The following is a 22,983-nucleotide window of genomic DNA, read 5'->3' on the forward strand; positions in this document are numbered from 1 at the left end:
CATAAAAAGAGTATAATATTTTTAAATATCTACTCGATGCATTTTATATTCATTATTATGTAATCCTCACAGGAGCCCTCTGAAATTAATGTACTAAAAATTGTGCATGTATTTACCTGCATGTGTATGGTGTGCATAAAAGAATTTTTCTGGGCAGGGAACAGCAGTTTGTTTCTTCAAGGAGTCCATTTGCCTCCCCTCCCCCAACCCAAATCAACCCTGATAGACTCTAAATCTCTTAATTTACAGATATGAAAACTGAGGTCTAGCGAGGTAAAGTAATTTGTACAAGTTCAGTTAGCTTGTTACAGGAACAATTAAGGGCTAGAATTCCTGTCCACAGATTATCCGTGTGGTGCTCTTTCTACTTACCTCCCTTTGCCTAAATACTATGCTAAATAGAGCCTTTTAGTAAAGCTTCTGCTTAAGCACCTGAGACAGGTGTCAATTTAGACTTGTATAATTAATCCATGGCGAAAGATACAGATGAAGCCTATTTTCTGGCCAAATTTAATTTATTTTGCTTAGAAAGCCCTTGGAGGAAGTTACTTGAATGACTATTTAAGGATTATTTTTAATTAGTATATCAATGGTTTGTAAGTAAACTGATACATCTAAAACATCTGATTAAAACTGGTATTTCTTAAGCACTAAAGAATCTTTACAGTATTTACTTAACAAACTTCACAAATCCAAAAATAAGATCCAAAATAAATTATTAGTGTTTTACAGCTGAAAGTTAAATACATTAAGGTCTTCTTTTTAAGTTACTGCATTGTATCAGAGGTTTATTTCTATCTTTACTACCTTTATTTGATAGGGGCTCTCATTAAGTTCTCAGCTGCTCAATTTCTGTAAGTTCTTACTGAAATGTAAACAAGTCCTAAAAGCTCCCAGTTTATAAAAATTCTTCAGTGAATCCTTTTATGTTGTGATTGGATCTTCCTTCGCACTCTTTTCTTCTCTGATTGCTTATTTTCACCTTTATTAATGGTTTGTCACAGCGTTATCACTTATATAATACTTTTAGTATTTTGTTTCAGTGGTTGAATGGAAAACCAAGGTAACTTAGGAAAACAACAGCCTTCTCTTAGTGAAATGAAGGCTGTGAATAACCCACTAACTTCCCCTGAGGAGGGATCAATTTCACCTTAATATATTTAACACAGGCATACATCATCATGGCTTAAAATGTTAATAATTCCTAATGAGTAGAAAATTACTGATATTTAAAAATCAGTGCAATAAAACAAGGAATATTCTAAATTGTGATCATATTTTACCCTAAAGCCCAAACAAATCATGAATTCATAAAAATGTTACCACGTTTTTCAGACTGGATCCTATCTTACCGAGAAGTAAACAGAATAATGTATTTGAAAATACGTGGCAAATGATAAGTGTTCAATAAATGTCAGCTTTCTTTTCCTGAATATTCAATATCCATAAAATATAGCCTGATTTCAAATATTAGAAAAGAAAAATATACTCATTATTTTAGCATTTCACTGGATATCATTTCATCTTCTAATTATTTTAGTTTCGTTCAACCTATATTTACAAAGCATCTACCAAGTGCCAAATTGGGCCAGGCATTGTGAAATGCCCAAGAGGGGTGCCTGGGTGGCTCAGTCGGCGGAGTATCTACCTTCAGCTGGAGTCATGGTCTTAGGGTCCTGGGATGAAGCCCGATGTTGGGCTCTCTGCTCAGTGGGGAGTCTACTTCTTTTCCCTCCTTTCTCCTGCACGTGTGCGTGCTCTCTCTCTCTCTCAAATTAAAAAAAAGAAAAAGAAACCCCCCCAAGAACTTGCACTTGAGGAGGTCATAACAGTGCGGCATAGGGTAATGGAGAGAGAAAAGCAATGAATACAATTACATCGGAGTATGGAAAATAAAATAGAACCATATCCAAGGAAGAAACTACAGACATTATTAATTCTAACAGCCTAACATGATCCCAGCCACAAAAATTAATTTTTAGAACCCGAGACCTCTTTTGAGAAAATGAATATCCAGCATATGACTAGGTCACATCTACTGTATGATTCACATTAGATGGTTTCTGAAACTTCATGTATCTTATAATCAATGTATACAACATTTAATATAGTGCTGGTTTTTTATCAGAGTTTGATATTAAATCAATGGTAAATTAGAATCAAACATGGTATATGTATATACCATGGTATATGTATATGTCAATGCTTGATTGATTTCTTTTGGTAGCACAACCAGCTCCAATCAAGTTGGCAACACATGCAAAAATTCTATATAGAGGACCATCCCAATAAAGATAGGGGATTGAGCACATATAGGTACCCTCAAATCCTTCCAAATCCACACTAAAAGGACAATAAGCAATAAAAAGAAAACAAGCCAAAGAGAATTAGAAGACAACAAAATAGTTAGCAACAAAATTTTGGAGAGTAAAAAACCAGATGGACAAGAGGTAACTGACAATAGATTAAAAAAAAGTGGAAAGCCAAGTACATATGGAAGGTAGATGGCACATAGCTGAAGAGATCATGCACTGAGCCTCCAGAAACTGGAGGCACCAAGTACTTTTAAAAGAATACCTGTGCTTATGACTGAAAACAAGGGATCTGTTTGAAATTCTATGTAAATGACACTTAAGACTTCTAGGTGCCTTCCTCTGCCAGCACTGCTGGGCAATCCCTCCTACCATAGAAGAAAACTGTAAACTGACTCTTGAAAGGTTTCATCAGAGCAACTACTTCAGAAATAAAACATTACTGACAGTAGGAGAGCTACTCTGAAAAGAGGGAAGAAAGAAACTCTTGGAAATAAAAATATGAGAGCCAAAATAAATAATTCAAAACAAGACTTAGAAAATAATGTTGAGGTTATCTCCTAGAAATAAAAAAAGAAATGCATATTTACACACATGTTCTCATATGCGCACACACACACACACACGTACAGAGAAAAAGAAATTGGAGAATTGGTCAGATTAATCCTGAATTACATATATGGCTAAGGAAGAAAACAGAGGTAATGGAAAGAAGGGAAGAAATTGTCAAAGAAATAATATAAGAAAATTTCCCAGAACTGAAGTACATGAGCTACTAAGTTGAAAGAAATTGTCAAGTACTTAACACAATGATTTACAAAAGACTCACACCCCCACCCAGACACATCATTAAGAAATCTCAAAACACTGAAAATAAACTAAAATCTTAGGTTTCCAGAGAAGAAAAAAGACAGTGACAAAAACAGGTCACTTATAAAGGATCAAAACATCAGACTTCTCAATAGCAACACTGGAAGCTAGAAGACAAAGGAGTACTACTGCTTTCAATTTCTGAAGGAAAATTATTTCCTACCTATAATTCTATACATAGTCAAACTCTTGCATCAGTATGAGATTAGAATAAAGATGTTCAAAGAGGCAAAGTCTCAAAAATTAATTATTGTGCATTTTTTTTTACAGGAAATTACTGGAAGATGTGTCCCACGAAAGGATACAATAAACCAAGAAAGAGGACAATATGGGATCCAGGAAATAAAGGATACAACACAAGAACAAGGAAAAAGGATTTCCAGAATAGCAATAAAGGGAAATACAAGGATAACTGTATCTCAGGCAGACCAAAGGAAGATAGCAAACTCCAAGAAGAATATTGCTAAGAAAAGATAAAAGTATGAGATTACCTGATGCATACAGATTTACTAAAAGATTTGCACTTCTAACTGGGGAAGTTGGGGATGAGGAAATAATAGGTCTATAAAAAACAAGCAAATCTGAAAAGTAAGGCAATTATTAACTGCAGAAAAAATCCAAAAAATTATACAAGAAAAATATAAACTTAGTATGTCACATTGCTAAATCTTGATTATATATGCTTAGAATACTGTAGACACATAATTTGGATTAACCAAACACTACATTATATCTGTGCTAGAATGGGGAGAAGTATGTATGGGAGGGGATAAGTGCTAAGGTGGAGGTTATGTTCTCTCCCAAAGTAAGAAGTTAGTATGTTCAAAACTAACATTTTCAAAATGAAGGAATAAGTATGCATGTTGCTTACAAACATTCAGGTAACATCGGAAAAAATACCTAAAAAATTGGAAGTAGTTGCCAAGGAGAGTGCTGAGAAATGCAAATGGCATTGCAAATGCATTGTTAGTGATGAACCTTATGGAACTCTGACCTTCTATACTATGTATGCGTGCCATTTTGACTTAAAAAGTTTCCCACCTCTTCCTAAGTTTATTCAGAACACACAGGCAGATGGAAAAAACAATGAACACTGAATAAATGCTTCATCTCTGGTGCTTCACTCACTCCTGCCTTTAGTGTCTTGGTAGGCATCCTTTATTCTGATTCAATTGGTCTGTTTAACCACTGTAATAGCAGCTAATCACACTACTTCAACAGGCACTCTCCATGAAAGAATATTTTCTATTAGAAATACAACTAGGATTTTTGGGGATAATTCACCACTTTGACTTTGCAACATTCCATGATGTCATCTGGCATTTAAAAATAGGTGCAAAACTGCCGAGCTGCCCACAGTTAGCATTTATTATTAGAAGATGAATATTCTGTAGACTGTTAAGCTAACTTAAAGCATTAGGTAGACATTAAACACCCAACTCTAGCAATGGAGCTCAGGAATGAGTTCTAGAATAAAAATAAAAATATTAGGAGCCAATTATGTAGTTGAGGCCATAAATGTGGATGGTGAAAAAGAGTGGTAGCTAAAGGAGTTTCGAGACAAGGGGAGGGTTTATTTCTTAAGAGAGAAGAGACATAAACTATCAATTACTCTCATCACTCCTGCATTTGCAACCTCTTCTCCCATCTCCTCCCTTCCAGAGGAATTAGACAGGGCTAGGGCTGCAAAGAGCACAGCGTCAATACTTGGTTTTGGTGCCAACTCAGACTGCAGCTGTGTGTCTGTAAACAGTACAGTTCAGAATTTGTCACAGATGGTGCCAGCCAATGAGAAGGTGTCTAGGTATTCAAAGCAGAGTTTGCTATTTTCTCAGTAGTTAGTAAATATTATATGTCAGTTATTTTCTAACAAAGAAAATTTGGTGGTATACATATTTTAATTACAAAATATTTTTTAACAGTATAGCTCAATACATATGAGTGCATGGTGGATTTGGCATGAACACTGGTTTAACTATGCATCCCCTTCCATAAATATTCCAATGTACACTTATATGAGTTATTTCAAACATCAGTTTTATGGCATGACTTTGTTACAAATTATTCAATATGTGGCGTACTCAAAAAACATTTTAAATTAAAGATATTCAATAAAAGGTTTATTTTTTTAAATTTTTAAATGAGTTTTACTTATTTATTCATGACAGACACAAAGAGAGAGAGATAGAGAGAGAGAGGCAGAGACAGAAGCAGGCTTCATGCAGGGAGCCCGATGTGGGACTTGATCCTGGGCCTCCAGGATCACACCCCGGGCTGCAGGCAGCGCTAAACTGCTGCACCACCAAGGGCTGCCCCAATAAAAGGTTTAATACTCTTATAAAGCAATGGTCAATTCCTGAAAACTAAATTTGCACTGTTAACCTCCTACATGTAAATCAGTGATTATGCTAATAAGGAAATATGTATAATTTTCCCTTAGAAATTGTATTGTTTTTAAACTTCAACAAGTTTGAAACATCTCTAAGGTTTTAAAGTAACTTATCTTATGTTTGATCAAGAAGAAAGAAGTTTTCTTTTCAGCCAGAGTGTCTACTGTATGGTGTTTTATATGCATTTTCTTAGTTAGACCTTAAGAGCAACCATATGAGGTAGTATTTTCCTATTTTCCAAATTTCTTTAATCCCCAAGTCCATCATTTTTGTCAGTACATGCTTCTTTCATTGTAGGGTATTTAAAATCATTTTTTAAAAAGTTCTGAGTGCTCTGCCCCATGTTCCAGGTGCCACAGCTGCCCATGAGGCTCAGAACCTTCCTCTGCAGCTGCCTGTCACCCCGAGGCCAGGGGGAGAGGGCACAGCCAGAACCATGCCGTGAAGATATTCAAACAGCCCATGAAGAAGAACACTTTGGGGAGGGAGAGCTGGCCCCCTGGCAACAACCAGTACCCCCTTGCTAACCATATGCCTCCCGGGACTTAGATCCACCAGCTCCAGCCCAGCCATCAGATCACTGCACTCTCTTGAGAGATCCTGAGCCAGAACTGCCTATCTAAGCCATTGTTAAATATCTGATACAGATAAACTATGAGGATAACAAATGTTTATTTTTTTAAAGTTCTGATTATCCTTTTATTAAATATATAAGCAATTCATTTTGAATGTGGGCAACCTTTCCAGTCTTACCACCAACTCCTTTCCTTTCCCAACAAAATGGAGTACATTATGACTACAAAAGAAATATTCTCTGTTTTACTAAAAGGTAGGGAGAGGCTGGGGGAAAAGGTGACAGAGGAGGGAGAAAGGAAGAGAGGAGAAAGGAAAAAAAACCCCACTCTTTCAAATCTCTCTTACTATCATTCACCACCTTCATGTTAACTTTTCCCTTCTTGGCTCAGCTTTTTTTTTTTTTTTTAATTTTTATTTTATTATTTATTTGAGAGAGAGAGAGAGAGAACACAAACAGGAGGTGTAAGAGAAGAGGGAGAGAGACACTCTCAAGCAGACTCTGTGCCGAGCACAGAGACTGACCCGGTGCTCAAGCTCATGATTCAAGATCATGACCTGAGCCAAAACCAAGAATCAGAGGCTTAATGGACTGTGCCACCCAGGCTGCCCCTTGGCTCACCTTCTTCTAAAACATATCCTAATATATTTTAGAATATATAAATCTTCTTTGTATCCCAATTATTACCTCTTCAGTTTAGAACACCAGTTTATCTTGCATTTCAACTTTTGAGCCATAATCCATTTCCCATAGAAATATAAAATACTTTCAGAATTTTAATATATAATGCATAGTATATAATAGCTAATTTAAATTTTTTAAATATACAAAAATTAGACTATTTTATTTGTCTGAATCTCTTCAAAAACTTCTCATTCCATAGGTCTTAAAGTCTTTATATTGCCTTACATACCCCTATGTGAGTTGGCCCCTATCCTTTCTATGTAATCTTCTTTCACTCCCCCTAGAAAGACAAGTTGTGGTAAAACTGTGAAGACCTTTGAATAAAACACAGCAAATCTGAGCTTTATCCCATATGTCACTAATTTTCAGACATTTTTTCCTGGTAGACCACTTTTTCCTTCAATAAAATACTACACTAACTCTAACATATAAAACTTGTAAAAATAGAGAGTCTGGTTGAAACAAGGTCCAGAGGCCCATCGCAATCATAAATACCAACAGTCCCCTAAGGCCACATGGCTACATATGGGGGGCGGGGGGGACAACCTTTATTTCTCAATTTCTAGTTACAATGCATTGTCTGGATTGACCTTCCATGGCTTAGTTTCTCTCCCACATTTTGTCTTTTAACTCTAATATTTCTTTGATTTTATCTTCCAGATTACTATTTCAGTCTGTAGTTAGATCTATTACATTGTTTTGCTCTTCTAATATAGAGAAGACATACTCTTGAACAACACAGGTTTGAACTACTCAGGTCCACGTATACCAGACTTTTCAATAAACACAGTACAGTACTGTGAATATATTTTCTCTTCCTTACAATTTTAATATATTTTCTCTCTAGCTTACTTTACTGTAAGAACATATACATACATGTAATATACATAGCATATAAAATATGTGTTAATCAACAGTGTGTGTTATCAGTAAGGTTTCCAGTCAACAACAGGCTATTAGTAATTAAGTTTCAAGGAGAGTCAAAAGTTATACTCAGATTTTCAACTGTGGGATCCCTGGGTGGCTCAGCAGTTTAGCGCCTGCCTTTGGCCCAGGGCACGATCCTGGAGTCCCGGGATAGAGTCCCACGTCGGGCTCCCAGCATGGAGCCTGCTTCTCCCTCCTCCTGTGTCTCTGCCTCTCTCTCTCTCTCTCTATCATGAATAAATAAATAAATAAATCTTTTAAAAAAAAAGATTTTCAACTGTGCAGGAGGTCGGCATGCCTAGTCCTCACACTGTTCAAAAGTCAATGATATATAATTTTTAAATTATTTTTAATTTAATTTTATATTTTATTATAACATATTAATATTAAAATAGATTTTTTTAAATTTTAAGTAGGCTCCACACCCAATGTAGGGCTTAAACTCACAACCCTGAGATCAAGAGTTGCATGCTCTACTAACTGAACCAAATACCTCTATTTTATTTATTATTCGTCTTTTTGAAGATTTTATTTATTTAAGAGAGACAGAGCATGAGCCAGAGAGAGCACAAGCAGAAGCAGTCTCCTCAATAAGCAGGGAGACCAATGCAGGGCTCAATCCTAGAACCCTGGGACCATGATCTGAGCTGAAAGCAGACCCTTAATTAAGCGAGTCACCCAGGGGCCTTCCCTGTATTTTTTTAAACCTTAAATCATATGTTTAATTTCAAAGATCATTTGCTCATTGCTTCTTTTGAATTGTTCCATTATCTTCTGGAATCTCTCAAAAATTATTGGTTAGAATATATTTTATATGTTCTTCTGTTCTTTGAATTAAATGTTTCATCCAAATCAGTGGTTTGTTCATCTTCGCTCTTCTTTTCCTGCATTGGTTTTCTTAAGTGTCTGATGATGATCCTTGGCTGTCCATTCATATTTATGAACAAAAATCTAAGTTGATGAGTATACACACAGCTGGCCCAGGTTTTCTCTATAGCCATACAGATATTTCCCCCATTCAGTCTCTTTCCTATACAGGAAGGCTGACTGCTGGTATATTAAGTGGCCAGAGCCACATTAAGATGTGTGGGTAAGCTGAGAAGGCTCCAAGTGACAAAAACAGAGGAAAACAGTTTTACTCTGATTGTGAGTACTCTAACATATTTCCCCCTGGGCAGGACTGTCTTTCATTTTTCCTCCTGTACGCTTCTGTAACATAGATAAGTCCTCCCAAGTTACTTCACGTTCTACTCTTTTCTCATGTCCCTACAGCCACAGTGGAAGCCTTCCTCAGGTAGGTAGTTTACCTTACAAATGGTTTTGAATTTCAGAAATAGACAAATGCTATCCTTAGTATGTGCATGTGTGTGTATGTATGTGTGTGTGGGGGGGGGGGTTTGTGTGCGTGTGTCAGAGAGAGAAAGGGAGAGAGGAAAGAATAGAGAATGCATGTGTTGTGAATGATTTGAGGAGAAAGAACTGGGCAAGGAGAAATACTGTCTTCCTATTTAAGGCACATACCTTGAAATGATTACCCCCATTACCAAGAACTTGAAAGTTTTGAGGCTTTCCTTTCATGCACAGTTGTTCTCTGTGCCATTCTGGGCTGTCATTTTCCAGCCTTCAGGCTGTCAATTCCTCACAATTCCTGATGGCACCATTTCGTCTTCCAACAGTGTTGAGAATTTATCTTTTAATTCTTTGGTTCTATAGAATTTGGAAAAGAATGGGAAGTAATGGCATCTCTTCAAAAAGTTATTTAGAACAGGAAAAGGCCCATAAAATATCTATAATTTAAAAGAAAGATATAGTGGACTAACAAAGGTTATAGACCAAATAAAATTCAAATGTCTTGTCATCTGAATCTAGTAATCTGGACCTATCTAAGTTCATCATTTACCACTGTCCTCCTTAGCTCACTACCATCCAGAAACATGGGCTTTCTTTTTGTTTTTCAAAAAATATCAATCTTATTCCTATGAGTTTTTGTGCTCTTCTTTTATGTGGAAATCTGATTCTCATAATTCAGATCTCTGTGCATAGGTCACTTCTTCCTAAAAGTCTCTGCAATGATCACTATGTAAAATAGGACCAATCCCAGTTTCTTCCACGTCATTCTTTTTTATTTTAACTTTACCGAGTTTATCCTATTCTAAGATAATCTTCAATATTTCTTTTACTTATCTGAGTACCTTAACTAACGTAAGTGCTACATAAAGCTGCTTTGTAACATCTCACACTGTATCATAATATTCAATAAATATTTGATAAAGATCTGAGAAGACATAGCCATGATATAAGACCTCAGAAGTCAAGAGAGAAGAGGATAAAAATCAAAGTTGAAGTGTTAGCTATGAAAAGAAATGATATATTTCTGAGATTGATAGAAATGAAAGAAGGATAAATATTAAGATGTTCTGAGGTGTTGGGAGACAATTGTCCATAAATCTCTCAGGTTTCTGCAAAAGAGGTACTGAGGGCCCTTTGTTCTAGACGATCTCTTCAAGGATAACAAATAGCCCTGGAAAATAGAGGTAATGTTTCTTATGGAGCAAAGGGCAGGCATGCTTACTTCCCATTACAAAAAGTTTAGGTTCCCTAAGCTCTTCTGTAATACAACCCACTGCACGTACAGGTATCATCTGGCACTCTTTATGTCACACTAAAGAAACTGGGGATTAGAAAAAAAATGCTAATACTTCACTCTATTGCTATGAATAAAAACTAACCTTCACTCTGACCCAGGAATTTCATGTTTTCTACCAGCTTCCATGAAACTGGCTAACTTAGTAGACTGCAAGTAAGGTAAAATCTCAGACTCTTCATGCTTCTTTTATGTGAGGTAGGGACCAAAAAAGTAAAACACTTTTACTTAATAGTGTAAAGCTTGATAACTTATTTTTTTTCCTAATGAAGAATGAAGAGAGGTCTTCTGTTGAGTAAGACCAAGGGAATAGGGGGAGGCTCAATACAAGTGACTTTAGATAATAAAGTCACTGTGAGAAAAAGGAAAGAAAGCACACTGAAAATGAACAACCTCCACTCCACCCTGTCCCACCAGTTCACAAATACTCTTGATTTCTTTGCCTGATTTATATTAATTTCCTGATTTATATTAATCTTCTCCAGTGTTACAGTTTGATTTGGTTCTGGCCCTGTACTCCTTTTCTGGACTATTTCAGTAATCTCTCCAAAGAACCTCTTTTTGCCCCAACCTAACCTACTGATAGATTAATCTTATCAGATAACGAATCTTATATCATTCTATTTACAAGACACTGAAAATTACAGTACTGCCATGATCACTTTAATTTTTTTTAATTGTGAAATATACATACTAAAGTATAAAACATATAAGCTATTTAACGAATAAAATGAATATCCTTTACTCGCCATTCAGTTTAAGAAACAGAACACTAGGGCAGCCCAGGTGGCTCAGCAGTTTAGCGCCGCCTTCAGCCCAGGGCGTGATCCTGGAGACTCGGGATCGAGTCCCACATCGAGATCCCTGCATGGAGTCTGCTTCTCCCTCTGCCTGTGTCTCTGCCTCTCTCTCTCTGTCTCTCATGAAAAAAAAAAAAAAAAAGAATAGAAAAGAAACAGAACACTACCAGTACCGTAAAACACTCGCACCCCATCCCCAAGTCACATCCCTCCCATTCTCTCCTCCAGACGTGACCTGCACCCTGAATTTTGGGTTACTTTCCTTTACCCAAAATATATCACTACCTATATATGTATCCCTAAAGAATACACTGTTGATGAATGGATAAACAAAATGTGATATATCTATACAATGAAGTATGCTACAGTCTTAAAAGGAATGAAATCATTCTGATTTCATTAAAATCCTCCTATGGCTTCCTATTGCCAAGAGCATAGAGCTTTCAGCATGTCAATCATGGCCTTCATATTCATTTCCCCATTACCTTTCTAGTACTACCTCTAACACCAACCCTAGAACTGTAGCTAAATAACATACGACTTGTTACTTCTAAAGCCTCATACTCTCCTACCTTTTACTATGTTGCCGCTTTACCTGGAATATATTCCCTGCCATTCAGGAGTTTCTTTAAATGTGCTTTTCAGGTGCAACCTCTTCCATGAAGCATTCCTGTTCCCTAGCCAGAGAGTCTTTCCTTCATCTGAAATCACACAGCACTTCATCTGAATTTCCCATATAGGGTGCATTTTCTACCATTATATTTCTACTCTCACTGCCTGATAACCTTTTTAATCACTTTCATCCATTGGTTTCAGTGACCCAGCACTCTCCCCATTTTCAACCTACCTCTCTCCAATTGCTGCTTCTCAGTATTTTTCACTGGTTCTTCCTCTGTCCATCTCTTAAATATTGGATTCCTCAGGATCCTACTCAAGAGTCCTCCGAGATCTCTTTATACCCTCCCTGCAAAACTCCTCATCTATTCCAAATACTACCTACATGCTGATGACTTTTAGTCACCAGCCCTCATTTCTCTCCTGAGCAGCTTGTTTATATATCCACCTCCTATTACCCATCTTCCACATTAACTTGAGGTTCACCATTATAAAACTGAATCCATATTCTTCCTTTTCTGAATCCTTCCATGATCCCAATCACATTAAATGGAAGCACTATCCACCTAGTTACTTAAGTTAGAAACTTGAGTGTTACCTTTACTACTATTTATTTCTTCCACATACCCCACATCTTATCAATTACCAACTCTGTTGCTGTTACTAGTTAAAATTTCATAAATTCATCTAGTTCTTTTCATCTCTACTGCTACCAAAATAGTTTATGGCTCAAACACATCTCAACCAATTACCCAGAATGTCCTTACACTTTATATCCTTGTCTCTAATCTAACTTCTCCCAACCCACTCTTCCTTCTGTCAGCAAAACCCTTCCAAACAGCAACAAGAATCATGTCATTTCTCTGAAAAGCCTTAATGACTTTCCATCGCACTAAGGATGAAATTCCAATAATACCTAAGACCATGCATGAAATAGTCCTTGCTCACACCTCCGGCTTCATCTCTGAACACTGAAGTTCTAGAGTCCCATGAGACATGCCACATTCTCTAGCTCCTCTTTCCTTTGTACATACTTTATGTGAAATACACTTAGCTACCCCCACATCTTTTTCCCTTTTAACACTTCACCTCAGGCTAACCCTTATACATGTTATGCCTCAGGTTAGCCAAAACTTTCTCCAGGAAGCTTTCCCCAATACCAGACTCCACTAAGATTTGGTTAGATGGCCAAACCTAATTCCACTACAGGTACTTTCAGAGTACCCTGTATATTCCTCACTCACAGTACTCATCAATTTACATACTTAGATTTACCTATTTACTTGTCTGTGTCCCCCACAAGACTGAAATTGACTTGTGCCCTGATAGGTAATTTAATTACTCTTATAGAACATGGTAGATGTTTTATAAATATTTGTTGTCAAATGAATGAATGTTTTATCTCTGCTAAATAAGAAGGTATGTCCCCCAATGGCAAAATCTGAGTATGATAAATCTGCAATCACTATATGCTATGTTCAAAGAAACAAGAATTTTAAAAATTTTCACAAAGGTCAAGTAAGGCTTAAATTTCAAAGAACATGATCTGCATTCAAAAGTTTAACTCAAAATGCTAAGAAGGAACCTCAATCCAGACTCCTGCCTTTAATCAAGTAAAATATAATCAATTTGTCAATTATATATGACCAAGTACTTATAAACTGTTAATAACATTATTTAAAGTAACATGTGAAATTACAAAATTAGACATATGGAATCCCAAATAAGGTGTAAAAATAAAAACTGACTCTAAGAGGCATCCGTATTGGCAAAGAAATTCAATCATCACTATTTGCAAATAACAGGTATATACAAAAGAAGGAAACTGGACCACCTCCTTACACCACAGGCAAAAATAAACTCAAGTGGACTAAAGACCTAAATATGAGACCTGAAACTATAAAAATCCTAGAAGAGAACACAGGCAGTAATGTCTCTAACATCAGCCATAGTAACATTTTTCTAGGCATGTCTCCTAAGGCAAAGGGAACAAAAGTAGAGCAGCTCTGGTGGCCTAGCAGTTTAGCGCCGCCTGCAGCCCGGGGTGTGATCCTGGAGACCCGGGATTGAGTCCCAAGTCGGGCTTCCTGCAAGTAGCCTGCTTCTCCCTCTGTCTGTGTCTCTCTCTCTCTCTCTCTGAATAAATAAATAAATCTTAAAAAAAAAAAAAAAAAAGGAAACAAAAGTAAAACCACTGGGACTACATAAAAATAAAAAGTTTTTTTGCACAAAGAAAGAAACCAAAGACAAAACAAAAAGGCAACCTACTGAATGGGAGAAGATATTTGCAAATGACATATCCAATAAGGGGTTTATATCCAAAACATAAAGAACTTACACAACTCAACACTAAGAAAAACTCCAAGTAATCTAATTAAAAATGGTCAGAGAACCTGAAGAGACAGTTGTCCAAAGAAGACACATAGATGGCCAACCAAATATGAAAAGATGGAAGAAAAAAAAAAAAGATGGAAGATGCAAATCAAAACCATGAGATATCCCCTAACTCCTGTCAGAATGGCATTTATCAAAAAGATAAAAAATAACAAATGTTGTTGATAAGAATGTGGAGAAAAGGGAACGCTCACACACTGTCAGTGGGAATGTAAACTGGTTTAGCCACTGTGGAAAACAAAATGGAGGTTCCTCAAAAAATTAAAAATAGAAATACCATATTATCCAATAATTCCACTACTGAGTGTTTACTCCATACAAATAAAAAAAAAACTAATTTGGAAGGATACATGTACCCCTATGTTTATTGCAGCATTATTTATGATAGTCCAGATCTGGAAGCAAGCCAAGCATCCATTGTTAGAAAATGGATAAGGAAGAAGGGCTGTGTGCATGTGTGTGTGTGTGTACTTATATTTTATAGCCATAAAAAAAAGATGAGATTGTGCCATTCGCAACAACATAGACCCAGAGGGTATTACGCTAAGTGAAATAGATGAAAAAAAGACAAATACCATATGATTTCACTCATATGTAGAATCTGAAACAACAAACAAAAAACAGAATCACAGAAATGACGGTTCCCAGAGGGGAGGGAGTTTAGGAGGGATAGGCAAAATGGGTGAAAGAAAGTGGGGGATACAAATTTCCAGTTATGAAATGAATAAGTCATGGGAATAAAAGGATCAGCATAAGGAATATAGTCAATGACATTTGTAATAGTGTTGTATGGTGACAGATGGTAGCTACACTGTGGTGAACATAGATAGCAGAAAGTATCACTAAAAAGCTACATCTGAAAGTAATGATGTACTATATGTTGGCTAACTGAATTTAAACTTTAAAAAAGGTAGCATAAAGTATGAACTTGTGGAATCACTATGTTGTACACCTGAAACTAATGTAATACCATGTGCCAATGACACTCAAATAAAATAATTCATTAAAAATAAAAATCAGGGCAGCCCCGGTGGCACAGCGGTTTAGCGCCGCCTGCAGCCCAGGGCATGATCCTAGAGACCCGGGATTGAGTCCCACATCGGGCTCTCTGTGTGGTGCCTGCTTCTCCCTCTGCCTGTGTCTCTGCCTCTCTCTCTCTCTGTCTCTATGAATAAATAAAATAAGATCTTTAAAAAAATAAAAAATAAAAAAATAAAAATCAACTCACTACATATGAACTGGTTTACTAATATGCTAATGTAGAAAAATAAGACATTGAGAAATATGACTATCTGGTAGATATCACTGTAATCTACTTGAGTTTAGAGCCTTTCATCTTAACATACTTTAAACCATCACTTAAAAATTAAAAATTCACTTTTGACAAATTGCTTTGGGTACTCAAAGGGAGAGAAATTCATGCAAGCAAGGTTGTCCAGCTATGAAGATGATTTCTATACCCCAACAATTTTAGCATATATTACTGACATAAGTCTGTTTTAAATATACTACATCATCCTGTATATTTTCCTTATAGCTTAATACAAATCATCAAAATCACTAGTGTCAACACCTCCTTTAAAAGCATTCATTCATGTCTCATTCAAGGAAAATATTTTTAAAGCACATACTATTTTGACATGTATTTTCAAACTAACAAGATTTCAGCAATTTATTAAGGGTTTACAGTTTTTAAAGTAGTAAAGCTAGCAGAAAAGATGAAACTAGTCTGATAGAATTTCACTCTCCAATGGTTCTGAGAGTCAGAATCCTATCACTGCTAATGAAGTAACATTTAAGAAAAGTAAATTATTTATTCATGGAAATCACTTTTATTTTGTACTGAGATATATGAGGTGAGATGCAAAATAACTCTGTGGTTAGTGTAGATATTTTCAAACAATATAGGCTTAGTCATTAGAATTCTTGGGCTGGAGGCACCTGGGTGGTTCAGTTGGTTAAGCAGCTGGATCGATTTCATCTCAGGTCATGATCTCAGGTCCTGGCATGGAGCCCCACATCCAGCTCTGTGCTCAGCAGGGAGTCTGCTTGAGGACTCTCTCTCTCCCTATCCCCCTGCCCACCCCTCCCCATGCTCTCTCTCTCAAATAAACAAATATTTAAAAAAATCATGGACTTGTATCTATTTCTCAGACTTTTCTCAATTTTCCTCTTTGCAATTCCTGAACACAAGTCACCCAGAACTTATAAACTGCTAAAGAATATTGTTTCATCATCTGTTGCTGAAATATTTTTTTTAATTTTTACTTATTTATTCATGAGAGAGAGAGAGGCAGAGACACAGGCAGAGGGAGAAGCAGGCTCCATGCAGGGAGCCCGATGTGGGACTCGATCCTGGGTCTCCAGGATCAGGCTTTGGGCCAAAGACGGCGCTAAACCACTGAGCCACCCAGGCTGCCCTGTTGCTGAAATATTTAAAGGAAAACTCTTTTTAGCAAAAATAGTATTTGATAAGAGGTGAAGCTTTTCCCAAATATATGCAATTATTATTTTTATTTGTCTTTTCTTCTAAGACAGTGAACTCACAATTTACACTTGTATAGAAAACAGTTATCTCACTGCAGTTTTGCTAATTTTTGACAACTAAAACCCCTCTTTTCACTTGAAGTAAAAACTATACATATATAGCAAGGTAAAAGCAGTTAAAATTCTTTCACATTGCCAAAACTTCTATAACATATAGTAAGAATAAGCTAATAAGTATGCTGAATAAAGTCTGCTCCACAAATGATGGTTAAAAATTATGTCTAGTAATACTTTGATTACTCCAAGTATTATCAAGCTAATTTTTAGTAGTGCATTTCTTTCTAATAGTTGGAACTATTATCTACAGGCAATCAGAGAATGAGAACCAACAATTTTAGTAAATAATGTCATTTATTGATAGATGAACAGATAGGTAGATAATAGCTAATAAATCACTTCTTCAGTGACTCAGGACATGCTTTGTATTCCCTATTTCTTTTTTTAAGATTTTAATCATTTATTCATGAGAGACACACACAGAGAGAGCCAGAGACACAGACAGAGGAAGAAGCAGGCTCCATGCAGGAAGCCCTATGCCAGACTCGATCCCAAGACTCCAGGATCATGCCCTGAGCTGAATGAAGGCAGATGCTCAACCGCTGAGCCACCCGGCATCCCAGTATTCCCTATTTCTTAAATACTCTAAAAACTTCATTTTTATTGTTATTCTAAATAGAAGCAAGGCATTCTATTAAAAGGTTATGTTCCAGTAGCTTTGTAGTAAGTACTCTTTTGAAAAGCAACTAAGTTTAAAAACAACTTGCCTTTAAAAATCTATATAGTAATTGTTTCTATATCACTATTTAAGGTGGCTTAAAGATGATGTGCACAATTCTATTCAATACAAAAACAAGTTTCCGATATTAAGAAATATTATTTAATTTACAAATTATTTTTATAAACAAGACAAATATTTATTTGACCTCTGTTAACATTCCTCTAAAACATCAAAATATTTGTTTTTCTTTTATAATGAGGTTAAACTCCTATAAAGTTAGGTTACTAATAGCTAGTATAAACAAACTAATCTAATGAATTAAAAGAAGGTATAGAATTCATAAAGTTTATCACATAAAATGTTCACTTCTAGAGCAACTAATTATATACACACTCTGTTCAAGTAAAGCAAGTAGAGAAAGCAGCTTGCTGATATGAAAGCCTCCTCTGACGGTTCCCTGAGGGATAGACATGGATAGTACTCGCAAGAGGCACCTCTAACCCTTCAGAAATAAAGGAATGTGAATAGTGGGCCAGAAAGCATGTAAGAGTATCTTTTCTTTCTATTAATATGTCTCTATATGCGATTGTTTATTTTCAACAGAAAATGAAGAAAAGCAGTAGGTTTCACTGTAACTATTTTTCTAATTAAAACATGAATAAATTCTGTATTTCAGTTTTTAATTTATCCCATTTTGATTTCTTAAGCATTGAAACTCAAATAGGTTTCAGTAATGCTTCATCATTTTCCAAACTGCACCAAAGAGCTCTTACTGTCAGGATTTATAATTCAATATAGCATGTAATAAAGTAAGTAATAATCATACATGGTATTGTATTTTACGTAATTCTTAAATGTATAATGTTGAAAAAAACTTCAGGTTACTTTCATGTTGTTTTATAATATTTGTTTGTTTTTTCAAAATCATTTAACATTATGAAATATATAGAACAAATGTTAAAATATATAGCAAATATTTTGATTTTGCATCAGTTGGTACTAAAGTAGCAAATGCTAGGTTTCTGCCCTTTTCTCACCCCTTCTCTGATCGACAAATACATTACTAAAAGGTTTAATAGGGTAGAAGAATCTTATAAAAGCCAAGGCAAGTTAATAATTTCAAAGTAATGAGAACATGATCCAATATGTTTTTTTAAACACCACTGTCAAATTTCTTTGGGCTAAATTTTTGGTCAGCATGTGAGAATTAGCCATAGCAATCCTATTACCCTAATGAGTGTTCTATGTGTAACTCCCCACACATCAACATAGGTCTTGCACATTTTCTTTCAAATATCTAAATAAATATGTACATATATAACACAAAATCAAATTCTTTATAAAACTTTAACAAACTTATGTAACATACACAGATATGCATATTTACACATTATATATATATATATATATATATATATACACTACACACACACACTTATATCTCTACACTCTACCAATCTTTTACATAGCTAGGAAGCTGAGTTATAGTCATTAAAAGGATTATCCAAAATAAATGCCTGCATAGCAGTATCTTGAACGGGGTCTGAATGAGCTATATATTTAACAGAGCATGTCAAATGTGAGGATTCCCATTCTTAAGACTATATGTATTACTTAAATGAAACTGTTTGAAGCCTGAATACCACATTCAATAATACAAGCCTGGGAAGGAAGTATTTTTTTTCTTCCTGAAGTGAATTTGATGCTTCTGAAAGACTGACAGATTTGGAAGAAAAAGTATAGCTTTAGACTAAATTAAGTATTCACAGAACAAACACTGCAGCTGCAAGAGCAATTCAAATTTCCTATCACCAATGTTTCAGTCCTCTTTTTAAAAGAATGATTTCTGAGGTCAGAGGTCACTCCCATTTTCATGGCTATTCAACCCCCTGGCTAATATAGCTAACATGGGTACCATTAAATAGGGACAACTATGATAATGGATATATCTGCAGGAACAGCAAGTCATTTTATAAAGGCTGCCAACTACTATAAATATAGTGATTTTTCAATTCCATAAATTGTTTCTATAACATTTCATCTAAAACTGGCTTACATGACTAAAATACTAATCTGTATTTTTTAAACAAAATATTAATTACATGTTACATTCCAAAAGTTTCAAAGGGGACTGCGAAAATAAATTTAAAATAAAAATATATAGCATCAAATGAGCCATGAGCAATGGCTCAGCTGGCTGGACTCTGATGTATGTGTATCTGTCTATGAACACATACACCCATTTTCCAAAAAGAAGGAAAATGACTTTATTCATAAGAATGAAATAATATTACCTCAAAATAGAAATATCAAAGATTCAAAAGAGAAACACTAAAGGTGGCAGTCTTTTTTTTTTTTTTTTTATGATAGTCACACAGAGAGAGAGAGAGGCAGAGACATAGGCAGAAGGAGAAGCAGGCTCCATGCACCGGGAGCCCAATGTGGGATTCGATCACCGGGTCTCCAGGATCGCGCCCTGGGCCAAAGGCAGGCACCAAACCGCTGCGCCACACAGGGATCCCTAAAGGTGGCAGTCTTGAAGAGAAGTATTATAATGTTAACAAGAAAAAATTTCATATAACATAAATCTAAATTTCTGAAAATGTTATAATCTTTGCATAGTACATGGAAATTTAGTTTTAAAATAAAGTTGTCTCAGTACATTAAATGAAACTTAAAATCAGTTTTGTGTAACTGTACCTGATAGAGAATATGATTCAATTAGAAAAATAACATGTAAAAATGCAATATAGTTTGTGTAATTCTGTCATTTATAGAAGCCTACTGAAGTAGGCTACTTAAATTGATTCTGATTTTTCTGTGATTACTGGTGAATGTTTCAAAATGATAAGATAGTTTTATTTTTTGCTTCCTAAATAAAGATATTTAAATACAAATGTAACAGAAACATTATTCATTAAATTGGTGGAAGATATAAATGACTTTTTTTAATTCCAAAAAGAAGTGTATCTCAAGTTGGAAAAAAGCTTAAAAGGGGAGGGGGGGGACTTTCAGAATTAAGACTTAAAACTTTAAATATTTATCTGTAGAGGAATATTTTCTTTTCTTCTCTTTAATATACACATAAATCAACAATCATTTTTCTTCTTTTTAAAGATTTTTATTTATTTATTCATGAGAGACACAGAGAGGGAGAGAGAGAGGCAGAGACACAGGCAGAGGGAGAAGCAGGCTCCATGCAGAAGCCCGATGTGGGACTCGATCCAGGGTCTCCAGGATCACGCCCTGGGCAGCACTAAACCGCTGAGCCACCCATGCTGCCCAACAATCATTTTTCATTTCAGAAACTCAATCCTCAATTTACTAATTTAATGACCTGAACCTACATGAGGATGCAAGGTTGTTGGGATTTTTTAATGGATAAAAGAAAACAAAATACACCAGGAGGAAAGCTACTTTTCAAGTTTTAACTGATCAACAATCACTTGGTAAGATGAAATATTACATATGACTGCTGAAATCCTATGGTATTTTAGAATTATTTAAATAGTACAGTGCAAGCCTATTTAGTTATAGTCGTAGAACAATTCAATATTGAAATATTTATAGAAAACCAAATTGTATCACTTTTCTTTTTTGTTTTTTGTGGAGCTATTTTCTTTCTATAGTTAGTTGAGCTTAAAATGCAATGTAAACAGTACACAGATATTTTGAGGCCTTTGTAATCTAAATCACAAGATAGGCTCCATTTGCATCCCAGAACAACTAATAAAAGAGCAAGATTCATCCATGTATTTTAGTATTTAATAATTCCAAAGTTTCTTCAAACCAGAATTCTAATTTCATCCCCGTCTTCCAAAACACTAAAAAAAACCTTCCAATACTTCATTATATGGTCCTTGCACAATTGCACCACCTAGTGTTCACCAGACAATAAACCTACAAAGTTAGTAAAGCTTTCTCAGTATTTAGAAAACAAAAACCACCACCATTACCATCAAGACACCACAGTACTACATCAACCAACCAAACTTTCATTTGTTACCTTTGTTTGACTTATAAAATTGTAATAGATTGAGATGCATTAAAATGCTATATTTTGGGATTTAAATAATCTAAATGTATTCTGAGGTAGGCTCACAATTCTGAAAATAATGTATTTCAAATGTGCTCAAACTGATTATATATTACCTCAAAAAGAATCACGTTTTAAAATCTAGAGTGTGTTTCTATGGCAAAATTAACAAAGACAAATGAGAATGGTGAGTGGCTTCTTCATAGTCAAAGGCAGTGACAAAGCTTCTCTTATATTCTACTTCTTTGGCTTCCTGGGGGTAACAGGGTAGGCTCTTGTTCCTGTTCTCCACCCAGAATTACATTTTAAAGACTATTTAACTATGTATAAGAAAGACACGCTACTAGGGAGCCTGGGTGCCACCAGTGGTTAAGCATCTTGACTCTTGGTTTCTTCGTTTTGGCTCAGGCCCTGATCTCAGGGTTTTGAGATCAAGCCCCATGTTGGGTTCTGTGCTCAACATGGAGTCTGCTTTAGACTCTCTCTCCCACTCCCTGCCCCTAGTTTCTTTCCCTCTCTTTTTCAAGTAAATATATAAATCTTTAAAAAAAAAAAAAAGACATACTACTATATTTATACTACTATAATTACTTCCTCAGTAAATATTAGAGTTTTTGGAATTAGTGTTCTTGTTATATTGTTGAGCAACAACTTCTTTAAATGTGCATCCATGGATGATAAAATATCAGCTAAATTTCCAATATTAACCTCACACTTATTTAATAATATACATGATGATTATAAGTCATATTTCCTGCTCTACATGATAATCAAACATAAATGACAAACTGTTCACATGAATTACTATAATCAACATTGCCTTTATAGTCAAAACCAAACATTTTTAAGGTAAATTGGAGGGAGAGAAAGGGAAATCCAGGTGGAACAGAAAGGTACTCTAAGGCCCTACCAAAGACATCAGTTCTATTATTTATACTTGGAGAGACAAACCTATTCCTTTTCTAGCAGCAGGGTGCCACGGTTGTAGATTACAGAATTCCCTGGCTGGTAAGTATACCAGTCCTCCAACTTGCCAACCTCCAGTGTTGAAAGCCAGGAGAGAGCCAAATACACTTTGGCTTAGAATAGTAGTTAGTGTTAAAGTGTGTTAAAATGTGCCTGTGTGTGTGTGCGTGTGCATGTGTGTGTGTATGTGTGTATGTGTGTGTGTGTGAGAAAGAGAGAGACGGGGAGGGGGGTGGGAAGGGAGAGGAAGACAGAGGCATGAAAATGGAGGGCTTCAATCCAAACTGAAAACTAGTCTAGGTTCCCCACTTAAACAGGAGAAGCATGCAATCAAATCTTTGGATAGGGTCTATTTCCCTTTGTTCTCCAGCACTAGGCCTCTATCATCATTCATTTTCTTATCTCTTAAATCCATCCTGTGATAATCTACCCTTTCTTTTGTCTTTGGATATTTTAATTTTCAAATTCCTAAGCTGAAGGGTATGATCTATATACTTTGTCTAAAG

General features: G+C 35.6%; 1 protein-coding gene across 10 annotated transcripts in view; it reads right to left on the reverse strand.

Moving 5' to 3' along the window:
- The window catches only part of LOC112673404 (WD repeat containing planar cell polarity effector), a 424,409-nt gene that overhangs the window by 330,446 nt on the left and 70,980 nt on the right, over positions 1-22,983 (reverse strand). Inside the window, exon 1 of one of the 10 annotated variants that reach the window (XM_035721689.2) lies at positions 9,279-9,421. The exons of the other annotated variants lie outside the window; for them this stretch is intronic. Within the exon in view, the coding sequence (XP_035577582.1) occupies positions 9,279-9,335 (57 nt within the window). The 5' untranslated portion in view covers positions 9,336-9,421. Of the gene's footprint in view, positions 1-9,278; positions 9,422-22,983 lie in introns of those variants that run through there. 10 annotated transcript variants of the gene reach the window in all.

Source organism: Canis lupus, chromosome 10 (genome assembly GCF_003254725.2).
Source record: "Canis lupus dingo isolate Sandy chromosome 10, ASM325472v2, whole genome shotgun sequence".
NCBI lineage: Eukaryota > Metazoa > Chordata > Mammalia > Carnivora > Canidae > Canis > Canis lupus.